This window comes from Myotis lucifugus, unplaced genomic scaffold, assembly GCF_000147115.1.
Source record: "Myotis lucifugus unplaced genomic scaffold, Myoluc2.0 scaffold_280, whole genome shotgun sequence".
Lineage (NCBI taxonomy): Eukaryota > Metazoa > Chordata > Mammalia > Chiroptera > Vespertilionidae > Myotis > Myotis lucifugus.
This window is the reverse complement of record NW_005871328.1, coordinates 1,523,260-1,550,108: the sequence shown is the minus strand read 5'-3', so window position 1 is coordinate 1,550,108 and position 26,849 is coordinate 1,523,260. Positions and strand designations below refer to the sequence as shown.

The 26,849-nt window shown below is 52.1% G+C and overlaps 1 protein-coding gene across 11 annotated transcripts in view; it reads right to left on the bottom strand.

Annotated features, from left to right (window-relative positions):
• Window positions 1–26,843, bottom strand: part of MYO9B (myosin IXB) — an 85,902-nt gene extending 59,059 nt beyond the window's left edge. For 9 of the 11 annotated variants that reach the window (XM_014465160.2, XM_023763326.1, XM_023763327.1 and 6 more), the window contains exons 1-2: window positions 26,785–26,843; window positions 12,675–13,569 (exon numbers count right to left, since the gene is read on the bottom strand). In XM_014465160.2, the coding sequence (XP_014320646.1) occupies window positions 12,675–13,514 (840 nt within the window). In that variant the 5' untranslated portion in view covers window positions 13,515–13,569; window positions 26,785–26,843. Of the gene's footprint in view, window positions 1–12,674; window positions 13,570–24,677; window positions 24,806–26,784 lie in introns of those variants that run through there. The other 2 variants (XM_023763324.1, XM_014465164.2) reach the window with 2 other exon arrangements.
• Window positions 26,844–26,849: the final 6 nt, after the last annotated feature.

Genomic DNA, 26,849 nt, shown 5'->3' with positions numbered 1-26,849 from the left:
CAGAGAGAAAAACATCAGTGTGAAAGAGACACATTGACTGGTTGCCTCCTGCACACGCCCTGACCAGGACTGGGGATCGAGCTTGCAACCAAGGTACATGCCTTGACCGGAATTGAACTCGGGACCCTTCAGTCCGAGGGCTGACGCTCTATCCACTGAGCCAAACTGGTCAGGGCCAATTCTCTGACTTCCATCCTTTGCTTCTTTGGAGAGCCCCTCCCCAGTGTCCACCATTCTCTTTATGGGTCAGCTCTGGAACGGACATGGAAGCCCAACCACACACAGGAGGACTGCCCTGGGATCTCCACAAGGTGTCCCCCTCCCTTGGTGTCACTGTGACCTCATCTCAGCACTCACTCAGCTGACACCCGGGGCTGCTGAGCTAAAAGAGCTTGCTGCAAGAAACAAATGGCCCCTGAACAACAAATGGCCCCTCAGAGCATAAGGGTAGAGTGGCAGGAGCCACACTGTGTGCTAGCTCTGCAGGCCACAGGACATTCCAGATTTCTCCCAGCAGGCCTCGGGCAGGACTTAGCTAGATGACAAAGGCAAGAATATTCCAGACGAAGGGTATAGCACATGCACAAAAGCCCTGGGCAGGAAGGATCAGGAGGCAGAACAGAGAGGTTGACTTGGTACAGGTCACACAGAATATTGGAAGCTGAGCTGGGCTGCCTGGTCCGACTGACTTCCTGGCAGCGGGCAGCTCTTGGCCCTGAGGTCCTGCAGGTGGTAAAACGCACTGGGAGGTGCAGGGTCACGTGCTGAGGGTAAAGAACCAGTCCAGGCACTTTGGCAGGATTGGAGATCTCCCCTCAGGGCCTGTATGTGCTTGTCATCTCTCACCCCTCCCCACAATCTCACTGAGTAGCTCTGTCCGGGTTATGGGATCCACATGGCTCCCTGTCCAGAGCCCTAGGCCAGATTTTCAACTGCACATCCTAAAGGCGCCTAAACTAGAACAAGTTTCTCAACCTTGTCACCGCTGGCATTTTGGGCCTGGATCATTCTTTGCGGAGGGGGCTGCCCTGTGTACTATAGGATATTGATTAGCATCCCTGGCCTCTGCCCACTAGATGCCAGTCTCCAGATGTTGCCAAATGTCCCCTGGGGGTAGAATTACCCCAGGCTGAGAACTGAGCCTTAGATTCAGTTAAAAGTGGCTTCTCTGGAGATCCCCATGTGGCCAGGAAGGGCTAAATGGGACTCTAAATTCTCAAAGGTTGCTGTGACTCACTCTGCCAAAAAGGGGTGATGATAACATCTAGTCTTTCCCCAGGAGCCTGCCCCACCTGACCACTGGCAAGTGGGGCCACTCTCTCCTCCACCCAGGAGCAGCTGGTCAGCAGCCACAAACCAGGGTCACAGGACTGGGCAGGTGACTGTGAGCCTCAGACTTGGCCCCTTGGCCTTTCCCAAAGACAGGTCACCTCTGGAGGCCTCAGGTAACCAGTGTCTTGATGGGCAGCTGATTTACTGACACAGAAGAAAACTTCAGAGGGCAGCCCCAGTGGCTCTGGGGACAGGGCACTAGAGCCACTTCATCCTGGATAATAGCTAGAAAAGAAATGGGCTACCAGAGCCTGTGGTCGCTCGATGCCTGGCCATGTTCCTGCCTCAAACAGTGAGGCAGATACAGCCAATAGATAGACAGACTCCCCCTGGCCCAGCCTTGGTGCAACAAAGCGTCCAGAACATTTGGAAAGGGCAGTGGCTGTGGAAGGGATGTTCTGGGCCCGAGCGATGCTTCACCTTTTAATCAACTCTTCCTGCAAATTCCAAGGAGGCCTTTCTGGGTGCCTAAAATATACCCCATAATTTCACTCTTAGATGCAGCATTCCCAAAAATATAACTTCCCCCTTTGTCTAAAATAGCCTTAGATCACTGCAGAGCGTCAGGGCTCTGTGTTTTTGCACAGCAGGACAGAGAGGCAGCCTCAAAGCTCTGCAGGGCACAGGAGAGGCAGGAAGCGCTGTGGCCTTTTGGATGGCCACCTGTCCCTGGTGCTCCCAGAAGCCCTCGACACCCCAATCCTCCATGTACTCCCCCACGGATACCCTCTCATCCTTCTGCGCTCCCTCCCTCTCTGGTGCAACCCCACTTTTCAGCTAGGCAGTCTCCCAGCAGTCTGTCGCCCTGTCTGTTCCCTACTTCTGATACAGGTGGCTCCTAAAGCTGCTCTCATTTTCTTCATTTTGCGACATCCTTGTGGTAAGACTGAAATACCCATGCCTACTAGTTTGTATTAAACACTGGGGATGGGAATGCTGCCACATCCACTGAGGGCCATGAGAAGCTTGTCCTCATGTTCCTTTCTCTGGCTGAATAATTCCCCTCCTCCCCCCAGTCCCACCCCCCAGCTGTGAGCTCCTGAACATCCTCATGGTCTTATGTCCAACACCCGAAAGCCAGCTTTCTTGGAGGGTGCCTTGACTCTGGCACACATTTCTGGCCTGGTCCTGTCAGCCCCAGTCCTGTTAGCACCAGCCTCTCCGAGCAGCTCATGGTGTCCTCATCCCGTTGTGCCCCCGGCAGACTAAGTTTCCCCATAGTAAGGATCCAGGTGGCCTCAGGGCCCAGGGTGCAGCTGGAAACCCTCAGAGGGCCTTCCATGAGGGTGCAAGATGGGGATGAGCCCCCACACAGTCCCTGCCACCCTCAGCCAGAGTTGTAAAAATTCTCTGTGCCTGTGGGACACAGCTAGTGAGTCCCACATAGGGCTGAAAGGTGAAGCCCATCCTGCCAGGATCTTAAGGGACCTCTACATCCCAGTCCTCCTTTGCAGTCTGTCCAAAACTGCTTTAAGACCCTATGATCCTGATACCAATTCCAAGGGTAGTTCTTTCCTCCACACCAAGCAGTTCTCTGACACCAGCTGGGTGTCCTACAATTCAACCCAATTCTGATACTATCTACCTGGAGACAGGGTCAACCTCACAGGTAAGGGCTCAGTTCCACAGGACTGCCTCCCACATCCCCTCCAGATGCCATGGGGATCTAAGTTGTAAACTGTGCTTCTGACCAATTGGCTACAAATTGAGGTTCCCATGACCCTCTCCTTGGATTCTATTAACTTGCTGAAGCAGGTCACAGGACTCAGGAAACCAGTTTACTTACTAGATCACCAGTTTATTATAAAAGGACTAGAGGCCCGGTGCACGAAAATTCATGCACTCGAGGGAGGGGGGGTCCTTCAACCCAGCCGGTGCCCTCTAGCACTCTGGGACCCTTCGGAGGACATCCACATGCCGGCTTAGGCCTGCTCCCCAAGGGATCGGGCCTAAGCTGGTAGTCAGACATCCCTCTGGGAGCCCTCAGGGAATATCCGATTAACGGCTTAGGCCCGCTGTTAGTCAGACATCCTTAGACCGGAGAGGCTCCTGCCACTGCCACTGTGCTGGCCAGCCATGAGCTGGCTTCTGGCTGAGCGGCGCACCCCCTGTGGAAGCGCAATGACCACCAGGGGGCAGCTCCTGTGTTGAGCGTCTGCCCCCTGGTGGTCAGTGCACATCATAGTGAGTGGTCATTCTGCCATTAGGGTCAACTTGTATATTACCCTTTTATTATATAGGATACAACGCAGTAAGAGCCAGATGGAAGAGATGCACAGGGCAAGGTATGGGGAAGGGGCAAGGAGCTTCCATGTCCTCTCTGGGCATGTCACCCTCCCAGAACCTCCACGTGTTCACCAAGACAGGAGCTCTCTGAACGCCCTCCTTTGGGTTTTTATGGAGGCTCCATTACATAGGCATGATTGTTTAAATCATTGGCTGTAGGCTAGTGAATCTATCTCTAGTCTCTCTGCCCTTCCCCCAGGTCAGGACGAAAATTCCAGCCCTCTAATCAGATGGTTGGTTCTCCTGAGAACTAGTCCCCATCCTTAGGTACTTTCCAAGTCACCAATAACAAAACGGAAGACCTCTTTCTCACTCTCTTTAGTTAGGAAATTCTATGGGTATTAGGAGCTCTGTGCCAGGAATAGGACCCTGAAAACCCCCCAAGTGTTTCTTATTATAAAGCACAAAATCACAGACTGTCGTGGGTAGATGTCTGCAAAAGGATTTGATGTGGCGATACAAGTCACCTGAAATGAAGATGGGAATCTTTTCCTTACATTTAGGAAGGTAGAGTTCAGCAGATGAGAAGAATGACTGTAGAAACTAACTGTGGAATGATCTAGAACAGTGGTCGCCAACCGGTGGTCCGAGGACCACTGGTGGTCCGTGAGGTCCGAAAGGTTGGCGACCGCAATCTAGAATGTTCTATGGGTACTATAGGTATAAGGGCTCAGTAAACCTTTCCTGCAAAGAGCCAAGTGGTAAATATTTTCAGCTTTGCTTTCAGATATGGTGTCTGTCACAACTGCTCTGCTTTGCTTCTGTGGCCTGAAAGCAGCCACAGACTATTATGTAAATGAGTGGGCAGGGGTGGGGGCCAATAAAACTATTGAAACAGGTCAGACAATATGTAAATGAGGGTGTGTCTGTATGCCAATAAAACTTTATTTACAGAAACAGGCAGATTTAACCTGTGGGCTGTAACTTGTCAATTCCTGGTACGCACAAAAGGAAATTAAACCTCAAGTAAGTGCAGTGGATAACCATGCGTGCTCCCCTGCAGCAGAAACCACCACAGCGGCCCTGGTTTGTTTCCTGTTGGGGAGACCCTATAGGAGAGCAGCTGAACCATAGCCAACACCTGGCATTAGGTTCAGAAAGTCACCCCAAAAGAACAGGGATGGAGGGGTGATAAAATCCCAGTGCAAAGGAACCAGTGCTAACTGCATCAAAAAACCCACTAAAAGTGCTTTCATTACATCTGTCTGCAAGAAATCCCACAGGGTGTGTATGACTTTTCAGCTCTAGGGGTCCTCAAATCAGCCACTGCGTTTTTGGGCATTGATGAGCAGCTTTAAAAAAAAAAAAATATATATATATATATATTTTTTATTGATTTCAGAGAAGCAGAGAGGAGAGAGATAGAAACATCAACGATGAGAGCATCATTGGTCAGTGCTCAACCACTGAGCCATACCAGCGGGCAATGAGCAATTTTTAAAATAATATTTTAAGAAGTTCAGTTCTCCTGGAAGACCAAACTCGGATGGAAAAGCCGACCCTTACACCGAAGCATGCTTTATTAGTGATGGGTAGCAAAGACACCAGGACATTTCTGGTTGTGGGTGGGCAGTGACCATTCTCTTGGCTGTGGCTGGCCTGGAGGTGGGGATGGGGGAGTAGACAACACCAGTCACCTCTTCCAGAGAGTGAATGAGAACACTAGCCGGGACCGTTCCCTGGCTCGACGGCTTCCATGAGATGGAAGAGATGGCACTAAATACAGTTGGGTTGATGTGTAACAACAGCAAGATATTACCGAAAAAGAAATTGAAACTATTTAGGTATAGAACACAGAACATCTGTTCAACTGAAATCAGTCTTTGCATGCAGTTGGCCTGAAATTTATTCTCAACTGGTGTGATCTGCCACTCCAGAGACACTTAGTGATGCCTGGAGACATTTTTGGTTGTCACAACTGGGGAAGGAGGTGCTACTGGCCCCTGATAGTTAGAGGCCAGGGCTGCTGCTCAATACCCTAGAGTGCACAGGACACCCCACCCAGGAGAAAGGATCCATCGGCACCCAGACGCTGGTGGCGTGGAAGCGTCGTGGCCTTTGTCCTTGTGTGTTTCTGTCTGTGAGGCCTTAAGTCGACATAAGGCCTTAATTGCCTTCCGTTCTCTGTGCCATGTGCCTGCCCCTTTCCCCCTCCTGCCCCAGGGTTCCAGCCTTAGCACCTGCCTCCTTGGGGCTGCTCTGTCAACCCAAGGCCCCCCAAACATCCTGGGGAGGCCACACCGGGGATGGAATCAGCCAGAGATTCTATTCTTCACACTCTGCAGCTATTCAGACGGGGCCCATCTCCCTTACGGGCTTTCAATAGCCCATCTCCAGGACACAGGCTGCTTCTCCCATCCCTGCACCACCACATTTCCCTATACCAGTGATGGCAAACCTATAACACGTGTGTCAGAGGTGACACGCAAACTCATTTTTTTGGTTGATTTTTCTTTGTTAAATGGCATTTAAATATATAAAATAAATATCAAAAATATACATCTTTGTTTTACTATGGTTGCAAATATCAAAAAATTTCTATATGTGACACGGCACCAGAGTTAAGTTAGGGTTTTCAAAATGCTGACACGCTGAGCTCAAAAGGTTCGCCATCACTGCCCTATACTGTCCATTTTCCTAGGACCCCATCCTGGGCTCTCACTCTTCCTCCCATGCTGATGGGTGACGCGATGTTGTACTGATCTCCCAGCCAGCTACCCAGCCTCTAGGATAGCCCAGCCAGCCAGAGTCTTGACCATGGGCCAGGGAATGGGGGACGACTTCTGAGAGCTCTAAGAAGCAGATCAGCGGTGACGAGGCTGGGGGGAGAGGAAATGGGGAGTGGCTGCTAATGGGGTTTCCTTTTCGGGGTGATGCAAATGTTTTGGAATTAGATAGAGGTGCTTGTTGAACAACATAATAAATGTGCTCAAAAATACTGAATTGTTCACTTGAAATGGATGGATTATATCTCAGAAAGGGTCTTAAATAAAAACCCTAATTGCAGAGGCACGCCTCCTCATTCCAGAACCTTCTATCTCTGTCCTCCTGGCTGAGTGTCTTTGCCTGTGCGCTCCCAACACTGGGTAGTGATTGGCCTATCAGTGCCCTGTGGAGGGAAGGATATGGTCTGGGTAGGTGTCCATGAGGACATGGGTCAAGGTGGATGATGACATGTGGTTCTGGGTGACCTGCCTAGGCTGGTGCCCTGGTGCTGACAGAGGGTAGTGGGAACAGCAGCTGGGCAGGTGGAAGACGGCTGAGGGCAGTCTGGGGTCATGTGATACTGGGTCTGTGGGGCCCTAAGGAGGGGTTTGGTGCTTAGGACCAGGTTGGCACAGATGCCAGTCCTAGAACAGGCTCCTTTGGGGCCCCACAGGCAGACTGGAGGCAGCAGCAAGCTCCAGGAGCCCCCTGGGTCCTATGTCTCGCTATCTCGGGTCACCAGTCTCCTATGAGTATGCTGAGCAGATTGGGGCGTCACTGTTTCTCAGCTTCCTCTCTCTGTGTGGGCCAGGGCACAGCAGCTACACGAAGGCCCTGAACCCTAGCACACAGTCGCCTCTGGCTGCTTGGGAAAGCAGCTTGACCAGCAAGGATCCTCATTTCATTTCTGCTTTCGAAATTAAAACCCTACGTGCATTTGCTAATGTCGGTGGCATTGTTACAGTTCAGGAAAGACAAAGAGAACCGAGGCCTTAAGCCCTCCATGCTAAGCCTTGATGCTGAGGTCTGTGGCCAAGGAAGAGGCACGAAGAGGCACATGTCCTGGGAATATTTTGTGGTTGGTCCAGTGGCCGATGCTATGGGCTGCTGCATCAGGAGGGGTGAGGCTCCCTGAGAAAGACCCCAGACTGCTCAAAGCCCTAGTGAGTCTGCCATCTGCACCTTCAGTGTTCCTGAGCTCAGGCAAGTCCCACATACATGTCGTGTTTGGGAAGGGAGGGCGGTTCAGAGAGCAGGCTGTAGCTGAGCAGTCAAGTGACACCGTGTGAAACTGTGACAGTAGCAGTTAAGTGCAGCAGGCGTCGAATCAGCTGATTGGAACTGGCTTTCCACAGTGCCCCCTTCCTGTTTTCTGGTCAGAATTGCACAGTGAGACTGCAACCCGCGTCCGGGGGATGGGGGTGGGGGGTGCAGCAGGGAGGTGGCGCCTGGTGACACTCAAACCTCAAAACAACTCAACTTCTCCTTTTGTAGAGCTGTAAAAAGTACCAGACACTGCCAGTGGTGCCGATCTTCGGCCAAGGTGAGGAGGGAATCCTTCATGGGGATGCAGGGAGATACCATGAACTCAGGCTCGTCTCCAGCTGGCTTTGAACCCTGGTCCAGCTATGGCTGCCTGCTGTGTGGCCAGGAGAACCCAGACTAGAGTGGGTTGACTTGTGTCTCCCTGCCCCCTCCCCCAAATATGTCCAAGTCCTCACCCCAGGAACCTGTGAATGGGTCCTTATTTGCACAAAGGGTAAGGATCTAAAGGTGAGCTCATCCTGGATTTAGAGTGGGCCCTAAATCCAATGACAGTGTCTTCCTAAGAGAACGGAGAGTAGAGACACAGAGACACATGGGGAGAAAGCACGTGGAGATGTAGGAGGAGACTGCAGTGATGCGGCCACAAGCCAAGTAATGCCAAAGGGCTGCTGGAAGCTCCCAGAAGCCGGCAGAGAGGCCTGGCTCTGTTCTTCCTCAGAGCCTCCAGAAGGAGCCAACCTGCCCACGCCTTGATTCCAGACTCCTGTTGTCTTAAGCTCCCCAGCTGGTGGTACATTATAATGGCAGCCCCGGACACTTGCATCCTAGTGTGCCTCTCTGCAGCTCTGTTTTCTCATCTTTAGAACAAGCAGAGCTGTTTCGAGGGCTCAGAGAGATGACACATGGAAACTGTGGCACCTGAAGCTTGAGACCCAAGTGGGTCCGAAGGCCGATAAATCATTCCCGTTATTAGAAAGTGCCTGTTGGATTAGCACAGGATGGCTGGGACTTACTTATGGACAAAATGGTTGACACCTAAAGAAACAGTGACTGTTCTCGTGGGATCCCACGCTGTGACTCTAGACAGCTGTTCTCACCCAAGGAAGACTCTGCCCCCCGGGGACAATTAGTGATGTCTGGGTACATTTTTGGTTGTCATAACTTGGGGAGAGGTTGCTTTTGGAACCTGGTGGGTAGAGGCCAGGGCTGCTGCTCAACACCCTGCAGTGCACAGGATGTCCCCCACAGAGAATGACCTGGCTCCAGACACTAGTGGTGCCTCAACTGGGAACCCCAGCTCTAAATTAAAATAACCTTCTCCCTTTCCAAAAGGTCGCCCCAGGAAGCATGTTTATGGCCCTGATGTGGATTTGGCTGAAGCCAGTTTTGGAAGCTGGTGTGGGCACCGCCCTCCAGCAGAGCACCGCCCTCCAGCAGATTCTAACTGCTGGGGAAACTTGGCTGTGCTGGCTCTTGCCGAGGCTCGAGGGAGGCAGCCAGGTCAGAGGCATCTGACTCACAGGGTGCAGATGCCTGCCACAGAGGGTGACTAACGGCACTCCAAGAATGTGCCAAGATCCCTTGAGGCAACTGCAGGGGAGGAGCAAGGAGGCCGATGGGAGACACTGTGGGCCTCCAGGATGACTGCTGAGCCAGGTGGCCCTCAGGGAAGAAGGCCTCAGACACTGCCAGCTGTCACTCAGTGGGGGGTGTTCTGGACATGTCCCCAAAAGTCACGTCCATGTCCTGATCTAGAACCTGTAAACATGGCCTTATTTGGAAATGGGGTTGTTGCTGATGTAATTAGAATGAGGTCATCCTGTGTCAGGGTGGGCCCTAAATCCAATGACTGGTGTCTTTACAAGAAGAGAAGGTAATGTGACGATAGAGGCAGAGGTTGGGGTGATGCAGCCACAAGCCAAGGGATGCCTGGAGCCACCAGAAGCTGGAAGAGACAAGGACGGGTCCTCCCCTAGAGCCTTTGGAGGGAGCGTGGCCCTGCCAACACCTGCATTTCAGACTTCTGGCCTTCAGAGCTGTGAGAAAATAGAGTCGGCCCTCTGAATCTATGGGGTTTGCACCTGTAGATTCAACTAACCGAGGATCAAAAATATTAGGGGGAAAGAATTCCAAATATTTCCCAAAAGCAAAACCTGAATTTGCCAGGTACCGAGCACTATGCTGAATCCACGTGAATGAAGTGATATACAGGCATCCCCGGCTGTAGCCTCTGTGTAAATATAGGCTATCTGCAATCACTATGCCATTTTATAGACGGAACTTGAGCATCTGAGAACTCTGGTGTCTCCAGGGGTCCTAGAACCAGTCCCCTATGGATACTGAGGGACAACTTTAAAGTCCTGTTGCTTGAAGCTCCCCGTCTGTGGTACTTGGTTATGGCAGCCACAGGAACCTCATCCAGGAGCCCTGGATGGTCCTTAGCTAGAAGAGGAAACTACACCCTGATGCCAATCCTGCCTCCTCGCCATGTCATGTTGATACCTCAGGGCTCAGCGTCCTCACCAAGCATGGGCACACCCACCTGCCTGCCTGGTTCCATGAGGGGTGAATGACCACTTGGCAAAACGCTCCACTTGGTAAACACTGGGTCTGCCCTCTCATTGATGTTCTTAATGTCTAACGTCATTGACAGCCTGCAGCATTTCAGTCAGGACACTGGTGCCAGGAACTAATGCACTGGCCTAGAGCACATGTCACGGCTCCTGATACTTGTTGGGAGGACGGTGGGGCCACTGGCTTCACCACAGCTGTGTTTCAGAGCTGGGATGAAGCCAAATTGAACCTGGGACACCCTCCTTAGCTCCCATGTCACACAGGGCCGTCCCTGCAGCCCACAAGGCCATGAGTATTTTCCCTGTCACCTCTCTGTCCCCACTGCCTCCCACTCACCCCACTCCTGGGCCCTTGCCTTTCCTCCAACACACCGGGCATGGTCCAGCCTCCTGGCCTTTGCACTGGCCGTGCCTCCTCCTGTATGGATCCCCCCTCTTTCCAGGTAGGTCCAGCTCAGGATCACCTCTCACCTCCTAACCCCTCAATCCTTCCTTGGGCCTGCTGGCTTCTTACTGGCTCCTAGCTCTGCCTGCCTTCTCATCATTGAGGCAACAGTTCTCCTCAGGCAGGCCTTTGTGTCCACTGTGGCCACCACATAGCCCACTGCCTGCCTGGCACATGGCAGACATGTGTGTGAAATATTTGTAGAATGAATGAGTGATCAGAATAGAGGAGGGAATGCACACAGAGTACACAGCATTAAAGAAAAAAGTGTTCATTCTGCAGCTGGGTTACTCAGTAATTTTTAAAACATTTACACAGAAAATGATAATCTTTACATTACATATACAGGAGAAGACAGAAACAGACTATCCATGTAGGCATAGGGCCAGGCCACACAGCCATTTCCAATGAATTTCTTGCTGATGATCTCAGAGATCAACAGGGAGGAAGAGGAACTGAAATGTATTCAGCAGGCGCAGTCTAGATGTGATTTCAGTGAATTTGCACAGCAGCCTGAGGTAGCTGCTTTAGGCCCTCAGCTTGGGGGGAATGGCAGAAGCTGGAGGTCAACGCTCCAAGGTAGGCAAGGCTTCTGCACCCTCAAAGAGGGGGGTCTAGATGGACAGGTTATGGCACATCCAGATAATGAGGTGTTAATTGGCAAATGAAGTCTCAAGCCACAAAACGACATGAAGGAATCTTACCCGCATATCGCTGAGAGGAGGAAACTAATCTGGAAAAGGCAAAATGAGGGAGACAGTGGAAGATCAGTGGTTGCCAGAAGTTTGAGGGGGAGAGGGGTGAACAGGCGGAGCATGGGGTTTTTTAGGGCAGGGGAACTACTCTGTATGATACTGTAACAGTGGATATGGAACACTGTACATTTGTCCAAATCCACAGAATGTACAGCACAGAGTGAACCCTAAAGTAAACTGTGGACTTTAGGGATCTCTTGTACTCTCTGCTCATTATTGCTATAAATCTAAAACTGCTCTAAGAAACAATAATTTATATTATAATGGATAAAATTAAATCTTTAAGATTAAAATTATTTATATAATTATTTATTGTAAAATCTTTGTTAAAGAAGAAAGAGTCCTAGATGCCAAACCCAGAGCCACACAAACTCGGCCACACAATGCCCTGACCTTCCCCGGCGATGACAGTTGGGCCATGTTCTGAAATGTGGATGCCTCTTGTCTTAAGAACCCGAGAGTGAGGAACAGTGCACGGTCATTTCTGCTGCCCCTGCATCCAGAGGGCTTATGCATAGCAACACATCGATGGCTTTCACGGGGTTGGGCCATGGGATACTGGACAGAGGGCCGAGAGGGTTTCCGCCCCCACTGACCATATAGCGCTGCCCGGTGGCCCCCTCCTCGCCTCACTATCCCTCACCCCCAGGCCTGCACTACGCCTTGATGGCTTTCTTCCATGCCACAGCCCCACAGGAAACTGCTCGGTTTGGACATGCCATCCTTTTATTTCTGGGACATGGAGTACAGATTGCTGCCTCCCAGACGTCAACAGTGTATATCAGGCCTTTTGTTTTTTCCTACCTTCTGATGTTTTGACATCTGGGGCCTACCTGACCCTGGAGGGATTGCCCCTCCTCGGGTTAGCCAATACCTAGAGAGGGCAAAGGTCTTGCCTGTGAGCATATCTCCCATATGCAAACCCACCCAGTCAGAGCCCACACTCCTACCACCTCTCCTATCAAGCTTTCACACTCAGGACCACTATCCACCTGCCCTGATCACCCCCGGGCCAGATACCAGACAACCTGGGCAGCCGCTATGTCCAAGAGCCCTCAAATGATTGAAACCAGCCAATCCTAAACCTGCTCACCCTGCCTCACCCATCCCTTCCCATGAAAATCACAATAGGGACTCTTGTCCATGATTCCCCCTCACTCCTGCCTATTCCTGACCAGCCCTGGTGCCTCCTCGTGTGGCCCTGTTTCTAGCAAAGCTCCTGTTTCTAGGGAACCGTGCGTATAACAAACTATCTTCTCGCAATAATAAAACCCCCATGTTAAGGCCCCTTCTGACGACTGCCCTGCTCACCTCTAGCACGGGGCCGGCGCCCAGGATGGTCCTCTCAACACCACTGGCGTAGCCCTTCTGACTCAGGGCGGTGAGGCAGTGGATCAGGAAGTTGGTGGTCTGTGTCTTGCCTGAGCCGCTCTCACCCGAGATCACAATGCACTGGTTGACACGTTTCCGGAGCATGGCGTAGTAGGCCACGTCGGCCAGCGCGAACACGTGTGGTTCTAGCTTGCCCAGCTGCTGGTTCTCGTACATCTTCACGTACTTGGGGTTGTAGATGGGGAGGAACTTGAAAGGGTTGACAGCCACAAGGATGCTTCCCGCATACGTGTAGATCTTCTGCTGCAGGAAGCGGTGCTTGAGGTTCTTCAGGAGGTTAGCCTCGGTCAGCTCAGGGAGGTTGCACAGGTCATCAAAGTCCGCCTGCTGTCTGGGCAGGAGGCCGCGCTCCACCAGGCGCCGGGCAGCTGTGGCCTGGGCCATCAGCTGCATATGTACATATTTGATGGCCCCATCTGAGTCACGCTCTTGCAGCAGGAAGTAGTAACCATCTTCCTGCGGGTGCTCGTCCTGTGCCCGTCGAGGCCACAGCAACACGCGGTGTACAGGCGAGTCGTTGGCGTCCAGCACCCACTCCTCCCCGCCTGTCTCCTTGACCTCCACCAGCACATAGCGCTTGGTTCCATCTAGCCGCAGGCTGGTGATAGCGTCCTGAATGACGTCGGACGTAGTGCTGTCCTTGGTGGCTGTCACACAGCACGAGGCCTGGCTCTCGCTGGTGGCCAGCTGTGGGTAGATATGCAGGTGATAGGCCCCCTGCCTCTGGCAGCCGGAGCTGCCTGCCTCGTTCACACTCATCTTGCCAGCCGCCTGGCTTCAGCATGCCTCCCAGGCTTAGGGCACGCTTCTGGAGCTGAAAGGGAGGGGGTAGCACCGTCAGAACGGTAGTTGTGTTAGGAAACACTGACGCCCAACCTAGACAAACAGCCCAAACCTGAGGCCTGAATATCCTGCCAGATAGGGCTCTCCCGAAAAGCCAACAGGTGGTGAGAGCCTCTGTCTGTCCTTAAAGGTGACCTCTGTGACTCTTGCAGAGTGACAGCACCACACCCCCTCCTCCCCAAGATCAAGCCCCCCCCCTGGAGTTTACACCATCGCAGCCCCCATCCCTCCTCACCCAGGGTCAGCCTATCACCCTGCAAGCTCTATGATCACAGTCATGTCTCAGCTAAGCCTTTCCCAGTCCACATCCTTCCTGGCTTTTCCTCTTGGACAAAATCTCCCCCGCCAGCTCTCCAAGATGAAGACTTGGTCCCACAGGCCTTGGTTACATCCCCACAATATACTGGGACAGCAAGAACCTACCCTGAAACTCAGGGATTCTGAAACAACAGGGTACCCCAAATTCCAATGAGGAGGACCAAGTCAGGAAGAGCCCCCAAAAACTCACTCAAGAAAACTGCTCAGAACGTATTTGCTTCTAGAACCCACAACCCCAGTCTCCTATGGAGAACATCAGATAGATGCCCAGCCAGTGCTCCTAAGACCGCCAAGGTTATGAGCAACAAGGAAAGACAGAGAGACGTGATCATTAAATTCAACGGGGTTTCCAGGATGGGGTCCTCGATTAGAAAAAGAACACAAATGGAAGAATCGGGGACATCCGATAAGGTCAGGAGGTTGGTTAATAGCAGTGTATCAATGTCCATTTCTTAACTGTACAAATGTGCCTGATAATGTAAGATGATCACAGTAGGGGAGGGTGCGGAAAGAATACAGGGAACTCTCAGTACTGTCTTTGCAACTTTTCTGTAAATCTATAATGACTCCAACAGGAAAAGTTTATTTTCAAAAAATGCATTTGTTTCTGAAGACATTGCAGAAAAAGATAAACTGCAGCCCATGTTGGCAACAGTGACTGTGTCTCGGAGTAAGAGGCATAAATACGTGTGGGTCAGGTGCGTGCTCACTGTGTGCCACCTAAGCATGACTGAGGACACAAAGATAAACCAAACTTGGCTCAAAGCCCGGTGAGAGAAACTGATATGCAAACAAATGTGAGAGAGTATAAACCACAAAGACGCACATGCATGGACACACTCATATGAACACACCCACACTCATGCACTCACACACAGAACATGCGTGCATGTTCGCATGCACATATATGAAAGCACACAAACATGGACACATGTGCACAGCACTTTCATATGCACGAACACGTGTGCGTGCGCGCACAGAGCCAGGGCTTTGGGCAGAGATGACACCTCTGTGACTTGCACTCGTGGAGACATGGCTGATATGCACCACAGTTTCCGGAAGGGTGAACCAGCTCACAGGCTGGGGGCTTTGGACTGTCTCACTCTCAAGCTGCCTGGATGCAGGTGGTGGAGAGGTCACAAGCAGAGCCTTTCTCCCTCCAGCAGACACCAGCCTAAACAAGAAGCCATCGAGGCGAGTGACATGATCCTGCTCCTGCAGTTTCACCACCTGCCCTGACGAGGGTCCAGCCGAGGCCTGGATGGGCTGCGGGCCACACGACCAGCGGCACTCAGGGCCATCCCACATCCTCCAGGGAAAGCTGATAATCAGGCGCTTTCGGAGCCCCACTGTGAACAGAGGCCTATAGGAGACATTTGCAGCTCCGGGGCCCTTGGTGGGGGTAGCAGGAGACCCTGCCCTCAGAGACTGGAGATTGGGGGACGAGGGGCATTAAAGAACTAGTTGATGTATGCCCCACCCCGGGCCAGGAGGAAGCAGATAAAGCTTGCTCCAGGCAGCTGCTGATAGCCAGGACTGCAGGGAGGGGAAAAGCCTTTGAAAAGGGGTAGGGCCAAAACCAGCTGAGGCTGCTTGTCCACCAAAGGGTCCACCGGACTGCCCTGCTGCAGCTATGCCTCTAGCCGTTGTCAGAGCCCACCCAGGCCCACCATGTCTGCATCCTGGGAATTCCTCTGCCAGACCTGTCTGGTGGCCCTTACTTGCTTAGCCCGGCCTCACCTGGCCCTTCTCTCCTCCCAGAGCAGCCCCCTCCCCCCACTTTCCCAGAGGTTTTAGGGGGAGGACCCTCCCAGCAAACAGCTCACGTTGCCTTAAAGCCAGAGACACTAAAAAATCCTTCTCCAGCCCAGGGTAGAGCCCGGTCACCTCCTTGCTTCCGCGCAGCCTGAAGCCAGACTTCCCCATTCCCACATGCAACCACTGCCCTTTCCCCAGAAAGTACCATCAAGCTCCCACTAGTCACACCTGCTGCCAGCAGCCTCTCCCAGACCTGCTCACTTGCTGTGCAGCCAGCATCACCTATGCCTGCCCTGCCCCCGGGCTCCATTCCCAGGACATTGACTGCACTGCACCCCCTCAGGGACTGTGCTCATGTCCAAGGACACCTGCCCCACCTCCAGCCCAACACAGCCACCTCTATCTGCCCTGCCTGGAACATCCAAAAGGCTAGTTCTCTGCTCCTCTCACTGACCACATCATATCTGCTGTCACCATGTCCCCAGAACGGCTGTCTCTTCTCATCAGCCAGCCAGAAGGTCTTCCCATGGAGCCCCTGGATGCATCGGTCTAGATGTGGGTGGCCCAGCACAAAGCCCCTTGGGGGCATCCCAAGCTGGTCCTCAGAGCCCCTGGTCAGTGGGGTCCATACAGCACAGCCACTCTTCCGTCTCCACACTGGCTGAATGGCACCCTGTGGCCACTCCCAACCCAGCCCAAGGCCAGGCTCAGAGACCAGACCTTGCAGGTTCTCTCCAGCCCAACCATGGAGAAGCTGCCGAGAACCCCGACCCACGGGAGGACGTAACATTCCCCAGTGAGCCAGACAACCATTCAGCTACCCCTAGACCCTGCCCACTGCTGCTTCCTTGTGGTGCCATCCTTAACCTCAGGTTGGCATGTCATTCAAATCCCTCTGCCAGGTCCCAGGCAATAATGTTCCTGGTGCAAAATCTCAGGACGCACCTTCTGGCCCAGCAGCCCTCATTCCATTCAGGTGGCACCATTTTGCCTGTAACACTCCACTGATCAGACCCTCCCTGGGCACAAAAGAGCATCTTGCTACGCATATTACTTTGTCAGGCTGTATTTTTAAAAAATTATGTCTATTGAACAGCTGTTTTTCTATTTTTGTAAGTTGTTCATGTCTACTGCCCATTTTCCCCACTGAAGCATACTACTGCTTTGGGGGAGCTTACTGTGTTAGAGGAGCTCTGTGTATAGGAAGGCTATTAAACTCTTTGCCATGTTTGATGAAACTAATTCATATCAATTTACTTTTGAATACGGTGTTTTTTGAGACAAATATTTTACATTTTTCAGGCTGTCAGATCTGTGGTTTATTATTATTTTTATGTCTACTGCCCATTCCTTCCCCAAATCTGATTAACATAGGACTATACCTTCCCTTCCCAGATTTATTCCTTTTGTTAAATTTTACCCAAGGATATTTTTTTCCATTGATTTTTACAGAGTGGAAGGGAGGGTGGGAGGGTGAGAAAGAGAGAGAAAGAGAGAGAGAGAGAGAGAGAGAGAGAGAGAGAGAGAGAGAGATAAATTGAGAAATAACTATGTGAGAGAGACACATCAATTGGTTGCCTCCCACACAGGCCCTGAGGGGGGATTGAACCTGTTACCCAGGCATGTGCCCTGGACTGGGGACCGACCCTGAGACCTTTCCATGCGCAGGCTGACAATCTAACCACTGAGAAACACCAGCCAGGGCCCAGATTTATGCTTTGCATTTAAGCCTTTATCCACCTGGAAATTATTTCAAAGGGTGTCTGAGTCTCCTAGGGCTGCTGTAACAAAGGACTGCAAACTAGGTGACTTAAAACAACAAAATTGATTGTCTCACATTCTGAAAAAGTCCAAAACCGAGATGTCAGCAGGGCTGGCTCCTAATGGAGGCTCTGGGGGAGAATCCATCCCAGGCCTTTCTCCCACCTTCCGGGGGCTGCCACCAACACTTGGTGTTCCTTGGCTTGTAGATGCTTCACTCCCATATCTTTCTCCATTGTCACATGGTGCACCTCTCTGTGTCCTTGCCTCTTCTTATATAGACACCAATTATTAGATTCAGTATGAGTTCAACTTGAGATCTTTACATCTGCAAAGACCTTATTTCCAATCAAGGTCACATTCTGAGGTTCTGGGTGGACATGAGTTTTGGGGACAGTAATCAACCCAGGAAAGTGTGGGAGGGTAAATGGGGATCCAAATGATTTTCTCCAGAGAGTGAAGTGATTGTTTTAATGCTTTTTATTAAATAGTCCTTCTTCCTCTGACCAGGAGCCCCCTCTGTTTGTTAAATATCACATATAAGTTATTTGACACACATGAGTCTGCCTCTGGGCTGCTGATGTCTGCGTGGTGCCATGCTGTTTTGATGATCACAGCTTCACAGCCATGATGATTCATGGATAACTCATTAACTAATTGTCATTAAACAATGACATCTCTGTTGGAGGGTTTTCTTTGGCTTCCAAGCATGCCTTCCTCATTGAGTCTTAACAGAGTCTGAGACCTGGAAATCCCTCATGCTATGGCTTAAATTCCTTGTTACAAGTGGATGTGAAACCTGTGCCTCAAGAATCCCCGGACTGAAAGGAAGCAGGTCAGGGGCTGAGGAACTGGAGGTGGCAGGTCCTGGGGGTGGAGGGTGAAGGTGATGAGACACAGCTTGGCAAGCGGCAATCGCAGGCTGCAGCCATGTGTTGGGGCAGCAGGTCCTAAAAACCCATGTGTCCGTCCTTCATCCAAACCATCTCACCAAATATCCCAAAGTTAAAACGCCCATTCTATCCTCCAACTAATACTCATAGAAGTGCACACAATGTGAACAGAAGCAAAACATACCCCCACATTGATGGACTCTGTCTCCCCAGGACTCAGGAGAGAACTATGCCACCAAATGGAAGTCAAGCTGGCAGACTATAAAATTCCCGCTGAGAGGACCAAAAGGTGGGAATGAAATGCTCATCGAAGGATGAAGAATAAGCAAAATGTGGTCCAGCCACACAGTGGAATATTAATCAGCCATAAAAAGGAATGAAGCACTGATACACACTGCAATATGAACTTTGAAAACATGCTGAGGGAAAGGGGCCAGACACAAAAGGCCACATGGTAAATGATCACATTTATATGAAAAGTCCCGAACAGGCAAATCCAGAGACTGAAAGCAGATTAGTGGTTGTCAGGGGGTGGGGGAGGGGAGATGGGAGTGACAAACGAATGGGGATGGGGTTTCCTTAAGGGGTGATGTAAATGTCTTGGAACTAGATAGAGGTGATGGCTGTATAACACTGTGAATGCACTAAATGTTATTAATAGTGAATTTTATGTTATGTGCATAATAAAAGTTCCCACTGTAAAATCTGAACTGTGAAAAATTAAGGCTTTGCAAACGCCACACTCGTATACTTTCTGCACTCTGAGAAGACGTGAACCTCAATTCAGGGCCTTTCTCTCATGCTCCTAGAGAAAGGAGCCGCAGAGAAGGGGAGGCAACCACAAATTCGGCCCCAGGGGTGGATGAGTGGACAAATGTGAATGAGCTCAGGGCCTGGCCAAGGCTTTATGCATGAAAAAGCAAGGTTCTGCCTATAGGTTTGGCGAACAATTTGGAATTTACTGGAAAATAAGGCAGACGGGGCCTCCAGAAAGTGTAGTGGAGCAGCTTCGTTTATATAAGGCCATAATTTGCAGCCACATGTTTATCGGATGAAATCATTCTCAAGCTAAAAGGAGGAGGCTGGCATGACTGTAGAATCATGTAGGAGGTACCACTTAGAACACACAGCATTTCCACATCTCCATGCGGGTGTCCTTGAATTTTTTAGGAAGAAATGATCATGTGAAGTTATTGGGAAGATGGATGCTGAGAAACAGCTACAAAACAAGTGTGTTTCTCAGTCAAGGCAGCTCAGAGTTGGAGGACAACTTAGGGTTCAGATTGGGGTGATGCAATGCGGCCACAGCCATGGGAACACCTGGAACCCCCAAAGCTGTAAGAGGCAAGGGTCTTCCAGGGAGGCTTTGGAGGGAGCGATGGCCCTGCTGACACCTTGATTTTGCACTTCTGGCCTCTAAAGCTGTGAGAATAAATTTCTATTGTTTAAGTTGCTTGGTTTGGGGTACCAGCTTATGGCAACCCTGGGGCACAAATCCAGGTCCCCAGTGCAGAGGATACTGGATACTCCAAGTATAGACACCCTCTCATAACTGTTGCCTGAGTGTGTCCCTTTCTTCCCTAAGACATACCCCTCAGGCTTTCCAGTCTGGCCCAACCGGTCTGAGCCCTGGAGAAAGCCCCTCCCCCAGGCATGTGCTAGGGCAGCCACCTCGTCCAGCAATTCCATTCCTCTGCCCCTCAAGACCTATCCTTCCCCCAGGGGTTTGTAACCACATCCTTCAACCTGTCCTGTCAACAAATGTTTCTCCAGTCCCTCCACCTAGCCAGGCCAGTTGGGCACGAGAGAGTGAGAATGCGAAGGTGTCCTGGCCTTCAGGAACCTTGACCACAAACCAGTCCACGAGCAGAGGCATTTCTAACCAGATGCGATGTGTGTCACACCCAGGGCCTCCCCAGTGGACACTAGGACATGGTGGGAGACGTTTTTGGACCTCACCATAGAGAGGAGGGGTGGTGTGAATGGCACCTGGTGGGTGAAGGCCAGGCACACTGCTCAGCACCCTACAGTGCACAGTATGACGCCACAGTGCACAATATGACTGCAGAGAATGATTCAGCCCCAGAAATTAAAGGTGCTTTGGTGAGAACAAATGACCAGGGTGGTTTTTTTAGAACAGGAAGCAGGGAAGTGATTAGAATAGACGGTTGCTGAGGCCTGTGCAGTGAGAAGGAGCGGACAGGCCTAGCCCTTGGGGATGGCGGCCCAGTGAGGGTGGTGAGCTCCAAGGGCAGAGGCAGCCTCAGAACAAGGGGACCAGTGTGACCAACAGAATGAGGCTGGAGGGGGAGGGGCCAAGGTTGAGGAGGTCAGATCCTACCCAGTAGCCTGGTGAATGTGGGATGTAGTTGAAATTTTCATGCAAGTTTGATGGGGAGCCCTGGCTGGTTGGGCACAGGGAGCACCAGGGCACGAATGACACAAGGGGTTAGCCAACCAGCATGTGACAGCTGGATTACCATGGGGGATGGGGGGGGAGAGGAGGGTTTCCCCATTGGGTGGCTCCTATAGCAGTGTGTGGGGGGATTGATGGTAGTCAAGCCAGGCACTTGGGATGCAGGTGGGTTCTGGTTATGGGGGGACAGGGACAACAGACCTTTGAGGCTCTATAGGAGGCTGGGTTCTGAGTCTTTTACAGGTGACTGGTGGGCTCATAAAGACATGGAAGGCCGCCGGAGAAGAGGGTCTGGATGGGCAGAGGAGACCCCTTTGGGATCTCCAAATCACACAGTCCACCTGTCGTCACGCTCAGGTGGAAAGCCACCTTGAGAACCTCCTGTGGGCAGAGCTACAGTGACAACACACGAAAGCCCTGCTTCAGACCTCGGCTCGGCAGTCCTACTCAGCTCTAAGGTCCACAGGACCGCCCCGCCCCCCAACCTGGGACATGTCCCCATGGATCCCCTGTCGCAAGTCTGGGGACACACTCTGCCTCACTAGTTGCAATGTGGGATTTGGGCAACAGCAACCATGCGGCTGTTAATCTCATGCCTAGAACTAAATAGCTGCTCAATTAACACTGGTTGTTTCTGAGCTCTTAGCAGGTGAGATATTTCACAAAAGCCACCTGTTGCCTCCCACCAGGAGTGCCTGTTCCAGTTTCTTCAATAACCCCTCCTTGGACTCAATTTTAGAACATTCCCACCATCACAAAGAGATCCCGAACCCTTTAGCCATAGCCCATTGTCCCAACAAGACCCCCACGTCCATCCCTGTTTTCCATTCTTGACTTTGGCCACCCCGGCAGGATGGGGTAGTCTCTGGCCCGGAGTCACCCCCTCCCACCTGTCTGTGACCCCGAGTCTCATGGTCTTCACATGAGCAAGACCCCCTCCTCATAGCTACGAAGCACATCCCCTGCCCAGTTTCTGACACAAAGATCTGGTTTCACTTTCAGACCCAATGATACCTTCCATCACCTAGGTGGCTGATGGTCCAGGGTTTTGACCTGTTAATAACATCTTTGGTCATAGCCACCAAACAGCTCCCTTCCCAGCCTATCCATGTGCTGTCATGGAGGCAGAGTAAAGGTGATCCTTTAGGCTGGCCACAGGTTTGGCAATACTCAGGAGAGAGACCACAGTATGTCCCGATTATAAACCTTGGCCGGACCCCTGGTGGACGGAGGGACACACACACACACACACACACACACACACACACGGCCTCCCAAGTCTGGCTCCAAATATGCCCCTTGCAGAGTCTGAGATACACTCCTTCCCAAGCCGGGTTCTTGCCTCTTTACAGTCACCCCAAGTGTCAGGAAGGACATGTGCAAGATCTGGAAAATTCCCTAACAGGGAGCTGCCAAAGTGGATGTGACCAACCTGCCCACCACCCCTAAAATGTTTACTTAAATGAGTGAGACAAAACAAAATGTACTCACTCCCTATTGGTCCAACTGTTTGTCCAAAACCCCTTTACTAAATAAAAATAAAATTGGCCCCTTACCCAGTGTTATGGGCTGAATTGTGTGTCTCCACCCCCTCCCCCAATTTATTATGTCGAAGTCCTAAACTCCAACATCTCAGAATGTGACTATCTTTGGTTTTTATTTATCCTCACCTGCGGATATATATTTTTTTATTGCCTTTTTTTTTTAAGAGAGAGGAAGGAAGGGAGAGAGAAAACGAACTACTGATATGAGAGAGACACATTGATTGGCTGCCTCCCACTATGCCCTGACCGAGGCTGGGATAGAACCTGCAACCCAGGTACATGCCCTTGACCCGGAATCGAACACCCAACCCTTCGGTGCGCAGGCCGACACTCTAACCACCGAGCAACACCGGCCAGGTCTGGGGTACTTTTTTATGACAGCCACAGGAAACGCGCACAGCCAGCAGTGACAGCAGTGAAAAGCTCATTCTCGCACATACAGACCCATGAAGCAGGGCTGAGCTGGGATATAAATGAATGAGTCAGACCAGGTCAGCTTATTCATCACTCTGACTAATCCACAGGCCAAATGCTTGAATCACCACTTTATTTATCATTGGGATCCGCCGAGGAAAGAAAGTCTCGACGAGGAAATGAGTAGAACCCAAACTCATCCCTGCGTTTCTGAGACATGCCGACTCTCTGAGGCCCTTTCTGGGCCAAAATGAAAACTGGAGAGGTGAAGTGAGGGGGCTCTGTGCAGTGGCCGGCAGCAGGCTGGCTCTTCAGGGCCCTGGCAGAGCTCAGACAGAACCCTTTGTTCTGCGACTCCCTCTATCCAGGAGGACAGAGAGAAGGGCCTGTCTTGCTCTGTGGGGAAGCCGAGCAGGGGCTGCCTGGCACAGTTGGTTGGGGACTTGGGGACATACAAAGGGCTGGTGGGTGGGGAAGAAGGGGAGGAGGGACATCGCCCACAAGGGCTCGGGAAGGCCCCAGAACGTGCATGTCCTCTCATGGAGTTACCGCAGCAATGTCACAGTTGGGGAACAAGCAGAGAAGCACGCACTAGGCGCAAAAGTTAGACAATTTGTCTAACATTTTTTTTTGTCTTAAAGATGGACTGGCATCTGGAGACAAGAGGGCAAACATGAGAACATAATGTAGCTTCAAGAGCCACCTTGATCCGGGATCACCTCCAAAGTAGCTCTTGAAAAGAGAATCAAATACCTCTAATCTCAGAAGAAAAGCAACAACTTGTGCCAAGGCAGGGACGGTTCCTGCAGAAATCCAGGTCAGTGGTAAGACAAAGAAGGGAAAGACAATGGCATGGCTGTCCGGGCGAATGCAGACAGCCCCCGCTCATCTCCTGTTCCTCCTCTGCTGTCCATTCTTGGTGTGTGTTGTCCAACTCCCCCTCGGTCCGTTCCCAGTGGTGCCTCCTTTTTATCGAGTCTCCAGATTAAGAACTGTCTGGAGGGCAGAATTCAGTTGCTGACCTCTTTTCCCCACTCCTGCTCTTGACTGCAGCTTGCAAGGAGCTCAACTTACACCAAAGATCCACGGAGGCAATGGTGGGCCTGGGGCAGCAGCGAGATTTTACTATAGAGCAGAGGTTCTTACTGTTGGCAATTCTGCCCTCAAGGGACACACAGTATGTCTGGAGGCATTTTTGGTTGTCACAATTTGAGGGGTGGGTGCTATTGGCATCTGGTGGGTGGAAGCCAGGGATGCTGCTCAATATTCTAAATTTATGGGACCCCCGATCCCCCAGCAAAGAATGATCCAGTCCCAAATATGAATGGTGCTGCAGTTGAGTAACTCTGCTCTAGAGATTTGGTCCTCACCCATTTGAGGTTACTCATGATCCTAAAGTTTCTAGATCACCCAGGGAGCCATCTCTGAAGTCATCCCTCCCTGAGCCTCAGTATCCATACTGGGGGGATAGGAACCAGGCCCTCCTTGCAGAATAAAAGAGTTGGGTATGAAAGTGTCTATCACAGAAGGGTAGAGCCGCACAGGGACCTGCTTGTGCAAATCCGCCTTCCAGGTTTCATTTCACACCTTCATATCCTTCAAGGCTTGGCTTGAGCCCAGCTATGTCTTCTGGGGAAATTGCAGGAATTCCCAAGCCCTGAAGCTTGCACTAGTCATTCCTCATTCTATTCCTATGACTTCCTGGGCTAGCTCTGTTGCTGAACTGACTGCCACTCAACTCCACTACAGTATTCCTGTTTTTGGCGGGGGCGGGGGGGGGGGGGTACGAGGGCTCCTCTCTGTGCCCTGGAACCAGCCCCCAGCACAATCAGCCCTTGCTTAACTGAACACTGGGCCCACCCAAGACACACAACTTCGATGAGATGAGGAGAGGGAAGTGGCAAGTTAACAAGCCCCTATTGGGGAAGGAGAATGAATCCTACAGCTGAACAAACGGGAGATTCCTACATCTCACCTGTTTCTTGCAGTCATAGGCCTGGACCTGAGGGAGGGTCTCACCCAGCAACTTCCAACCACAGGATGCAGCTAGAGCTTTGCGAACAAGTGCGGTGTGCAGAGCATGTTCGGCACTGCAAACTTTCCCTTTGAAAAATGAAAGTGCAGTGTTTTTTTAAAAAAATCATTTTGGGGTATAAATTTTAGAATGGAAGGCCAAACCACTGCAGCAGGGAGGGGATCACCAGTTGGGGGGCTGCATAAAATCCAAGGGGGCTGTGTGCTGGACACACCAAGATTATCAAAGTTGAGAAATGCTGACTGAGGTCAATTCATTCATTTTGCAGGTGAAGAAACAAAGAGACTTGATGGAGGTGAGAACCCCCAACACAAGACCCTCCAAGAGAGCCTACCTGACCATGCTCCTGGTGCAGGGAGGAGAAAACAGCCAGGGCCATGCACCCAGAAGATTCTGGTCCTCTTTATTGGGGCTGCTCTGGCCAGGGCAAGTCCATGCTCAATGTCTGCACAAGGCATGACTGCGGGCTCTGAATGAGTGTCCTGGAGCCACCTTTCATAAAGGCCAGAACATTCTGGAGGTGAAGGGGGTGGCTATCTTTCTGTGGTCCTGTTTACATTCAAGCTATCCAGATTCATCTCCTGTGTGAGCTATAGGCCCCGGCTCCCCAGCCCTCTGGCAGATCCCAGACAAGGTTCACCACCGTCAGGAAAGGAGAGAGATGAATGCTGATCAAAACTGCCCTATGCAAGGCCCTTGCCAGAATCGGGCCCATCAGATGGTGAAACAACTTTCCAGCTGCCCTTGTCACCTCCCACTGCTCCTGGATGGCTTCAGGGCCTGGAGACTCCTAGACCCGGACACAGCAAGGTAGGAGCTGGGACCCTCCAACTGCAGGGCACAATGTCTCCACCAGCTACCACCTCAGACACTGGGTGCAGGAGAGGCTTTGCCTTTGAGAGCCCTGGCCTACAGGCATGCAGAAGAGAAGCAGGGCACACTGGCTGCCTCTGGGGCTGAGCTCACAGCCGCTGGAGGACAGATTTCCTGTATGTCGTTTTACCCATTTAAGTCCAAGGATGCAACTGCGAGGAGGTGGTGACAGCTTAGCACACAGGGAGCGTGCACATGCACTCCCTCCCCTCTGAAACCCAGTTCCGGTCCCAAGGAGGGCCCAGAGTCTGCTTCCTTGCTCCCGGGGACACCCTACTCCCCCCATCCCCCAACCCCCCACGGCTTCAGCCAGCCAGGTCTTAGCAAAAGAGTTGTGTGGTTTTCCAGTCCGGAATCCCGGCGCAGAGAGCGCTGGGACTCACCCAGGGTCACCCAGCAGCTGGGGGTGAAATCGAGAAGATGAATCAAGAGAAGCGCCCCCCCCTCCCGCCCCCGCTCCACCACCAATGTCCATGGGCTGCATCCCAACATCCGAATGGGGTCACTCTATAGTCCTTCCTTCCCCTCTTCCCCAGGCCCTCCCTGGACAGGCCCTCAGTTCTTGCCATAGTTTTACCCTCTTTTGCTCCCTTCCATCGCCCATGTTCCTCTTCCCAATTGAGCGGGCCACCGCGCCAGTGCGTTCCGAACCTCTTGCATTTATGAACACTCACTGAGTCCCAGGCGCCGCCCGGCCTCAGGCACCCTTCTTCCACCCCTTCGGCCGTGGGCAGACGCCCCCAGGCTGTCCTGCACCCCTTCCCCCGATCGCACCCAAGCTGTCCCGCCCCCACCAGCCTGGCCCCGTTTCCCCAGCGTGGGCCCCTCAACACCGCCTCCTCGCCTCTGCCCCTCCCAGACCCGTTTCCTGCGACCCCTCAACTACCACTTAAGCCACGTCCTCTTCGGAGAGGCTGCTCAAAGCCACAGGACCTACCACCCCCGCTCGCCCACAAACTCCCCTACAAGGTCCACCCCATCAACTCTCTTCCGTTTCATCCGGCGCCGTCGCACGCCGTCTCCGGCAGCCCCTCCGCGACCCCCAAGCTCGTTCCCGCCCCCCCTCCACCCCTGCCTCCACACACCCCCAGTGCCCCTCAGCTCCGTCCCTGCGCTGCAGCCCGCCGACGCGAGCTTCGAGAGGGAGCCCCCGCCCGCGGGCGCAAGCACTCACCTGGGCCTCAGCCGCCGCGCGCCGCCGGTCCCGGGCCGGGTCGGGTCCCCGGCCAGCGCGCCCGC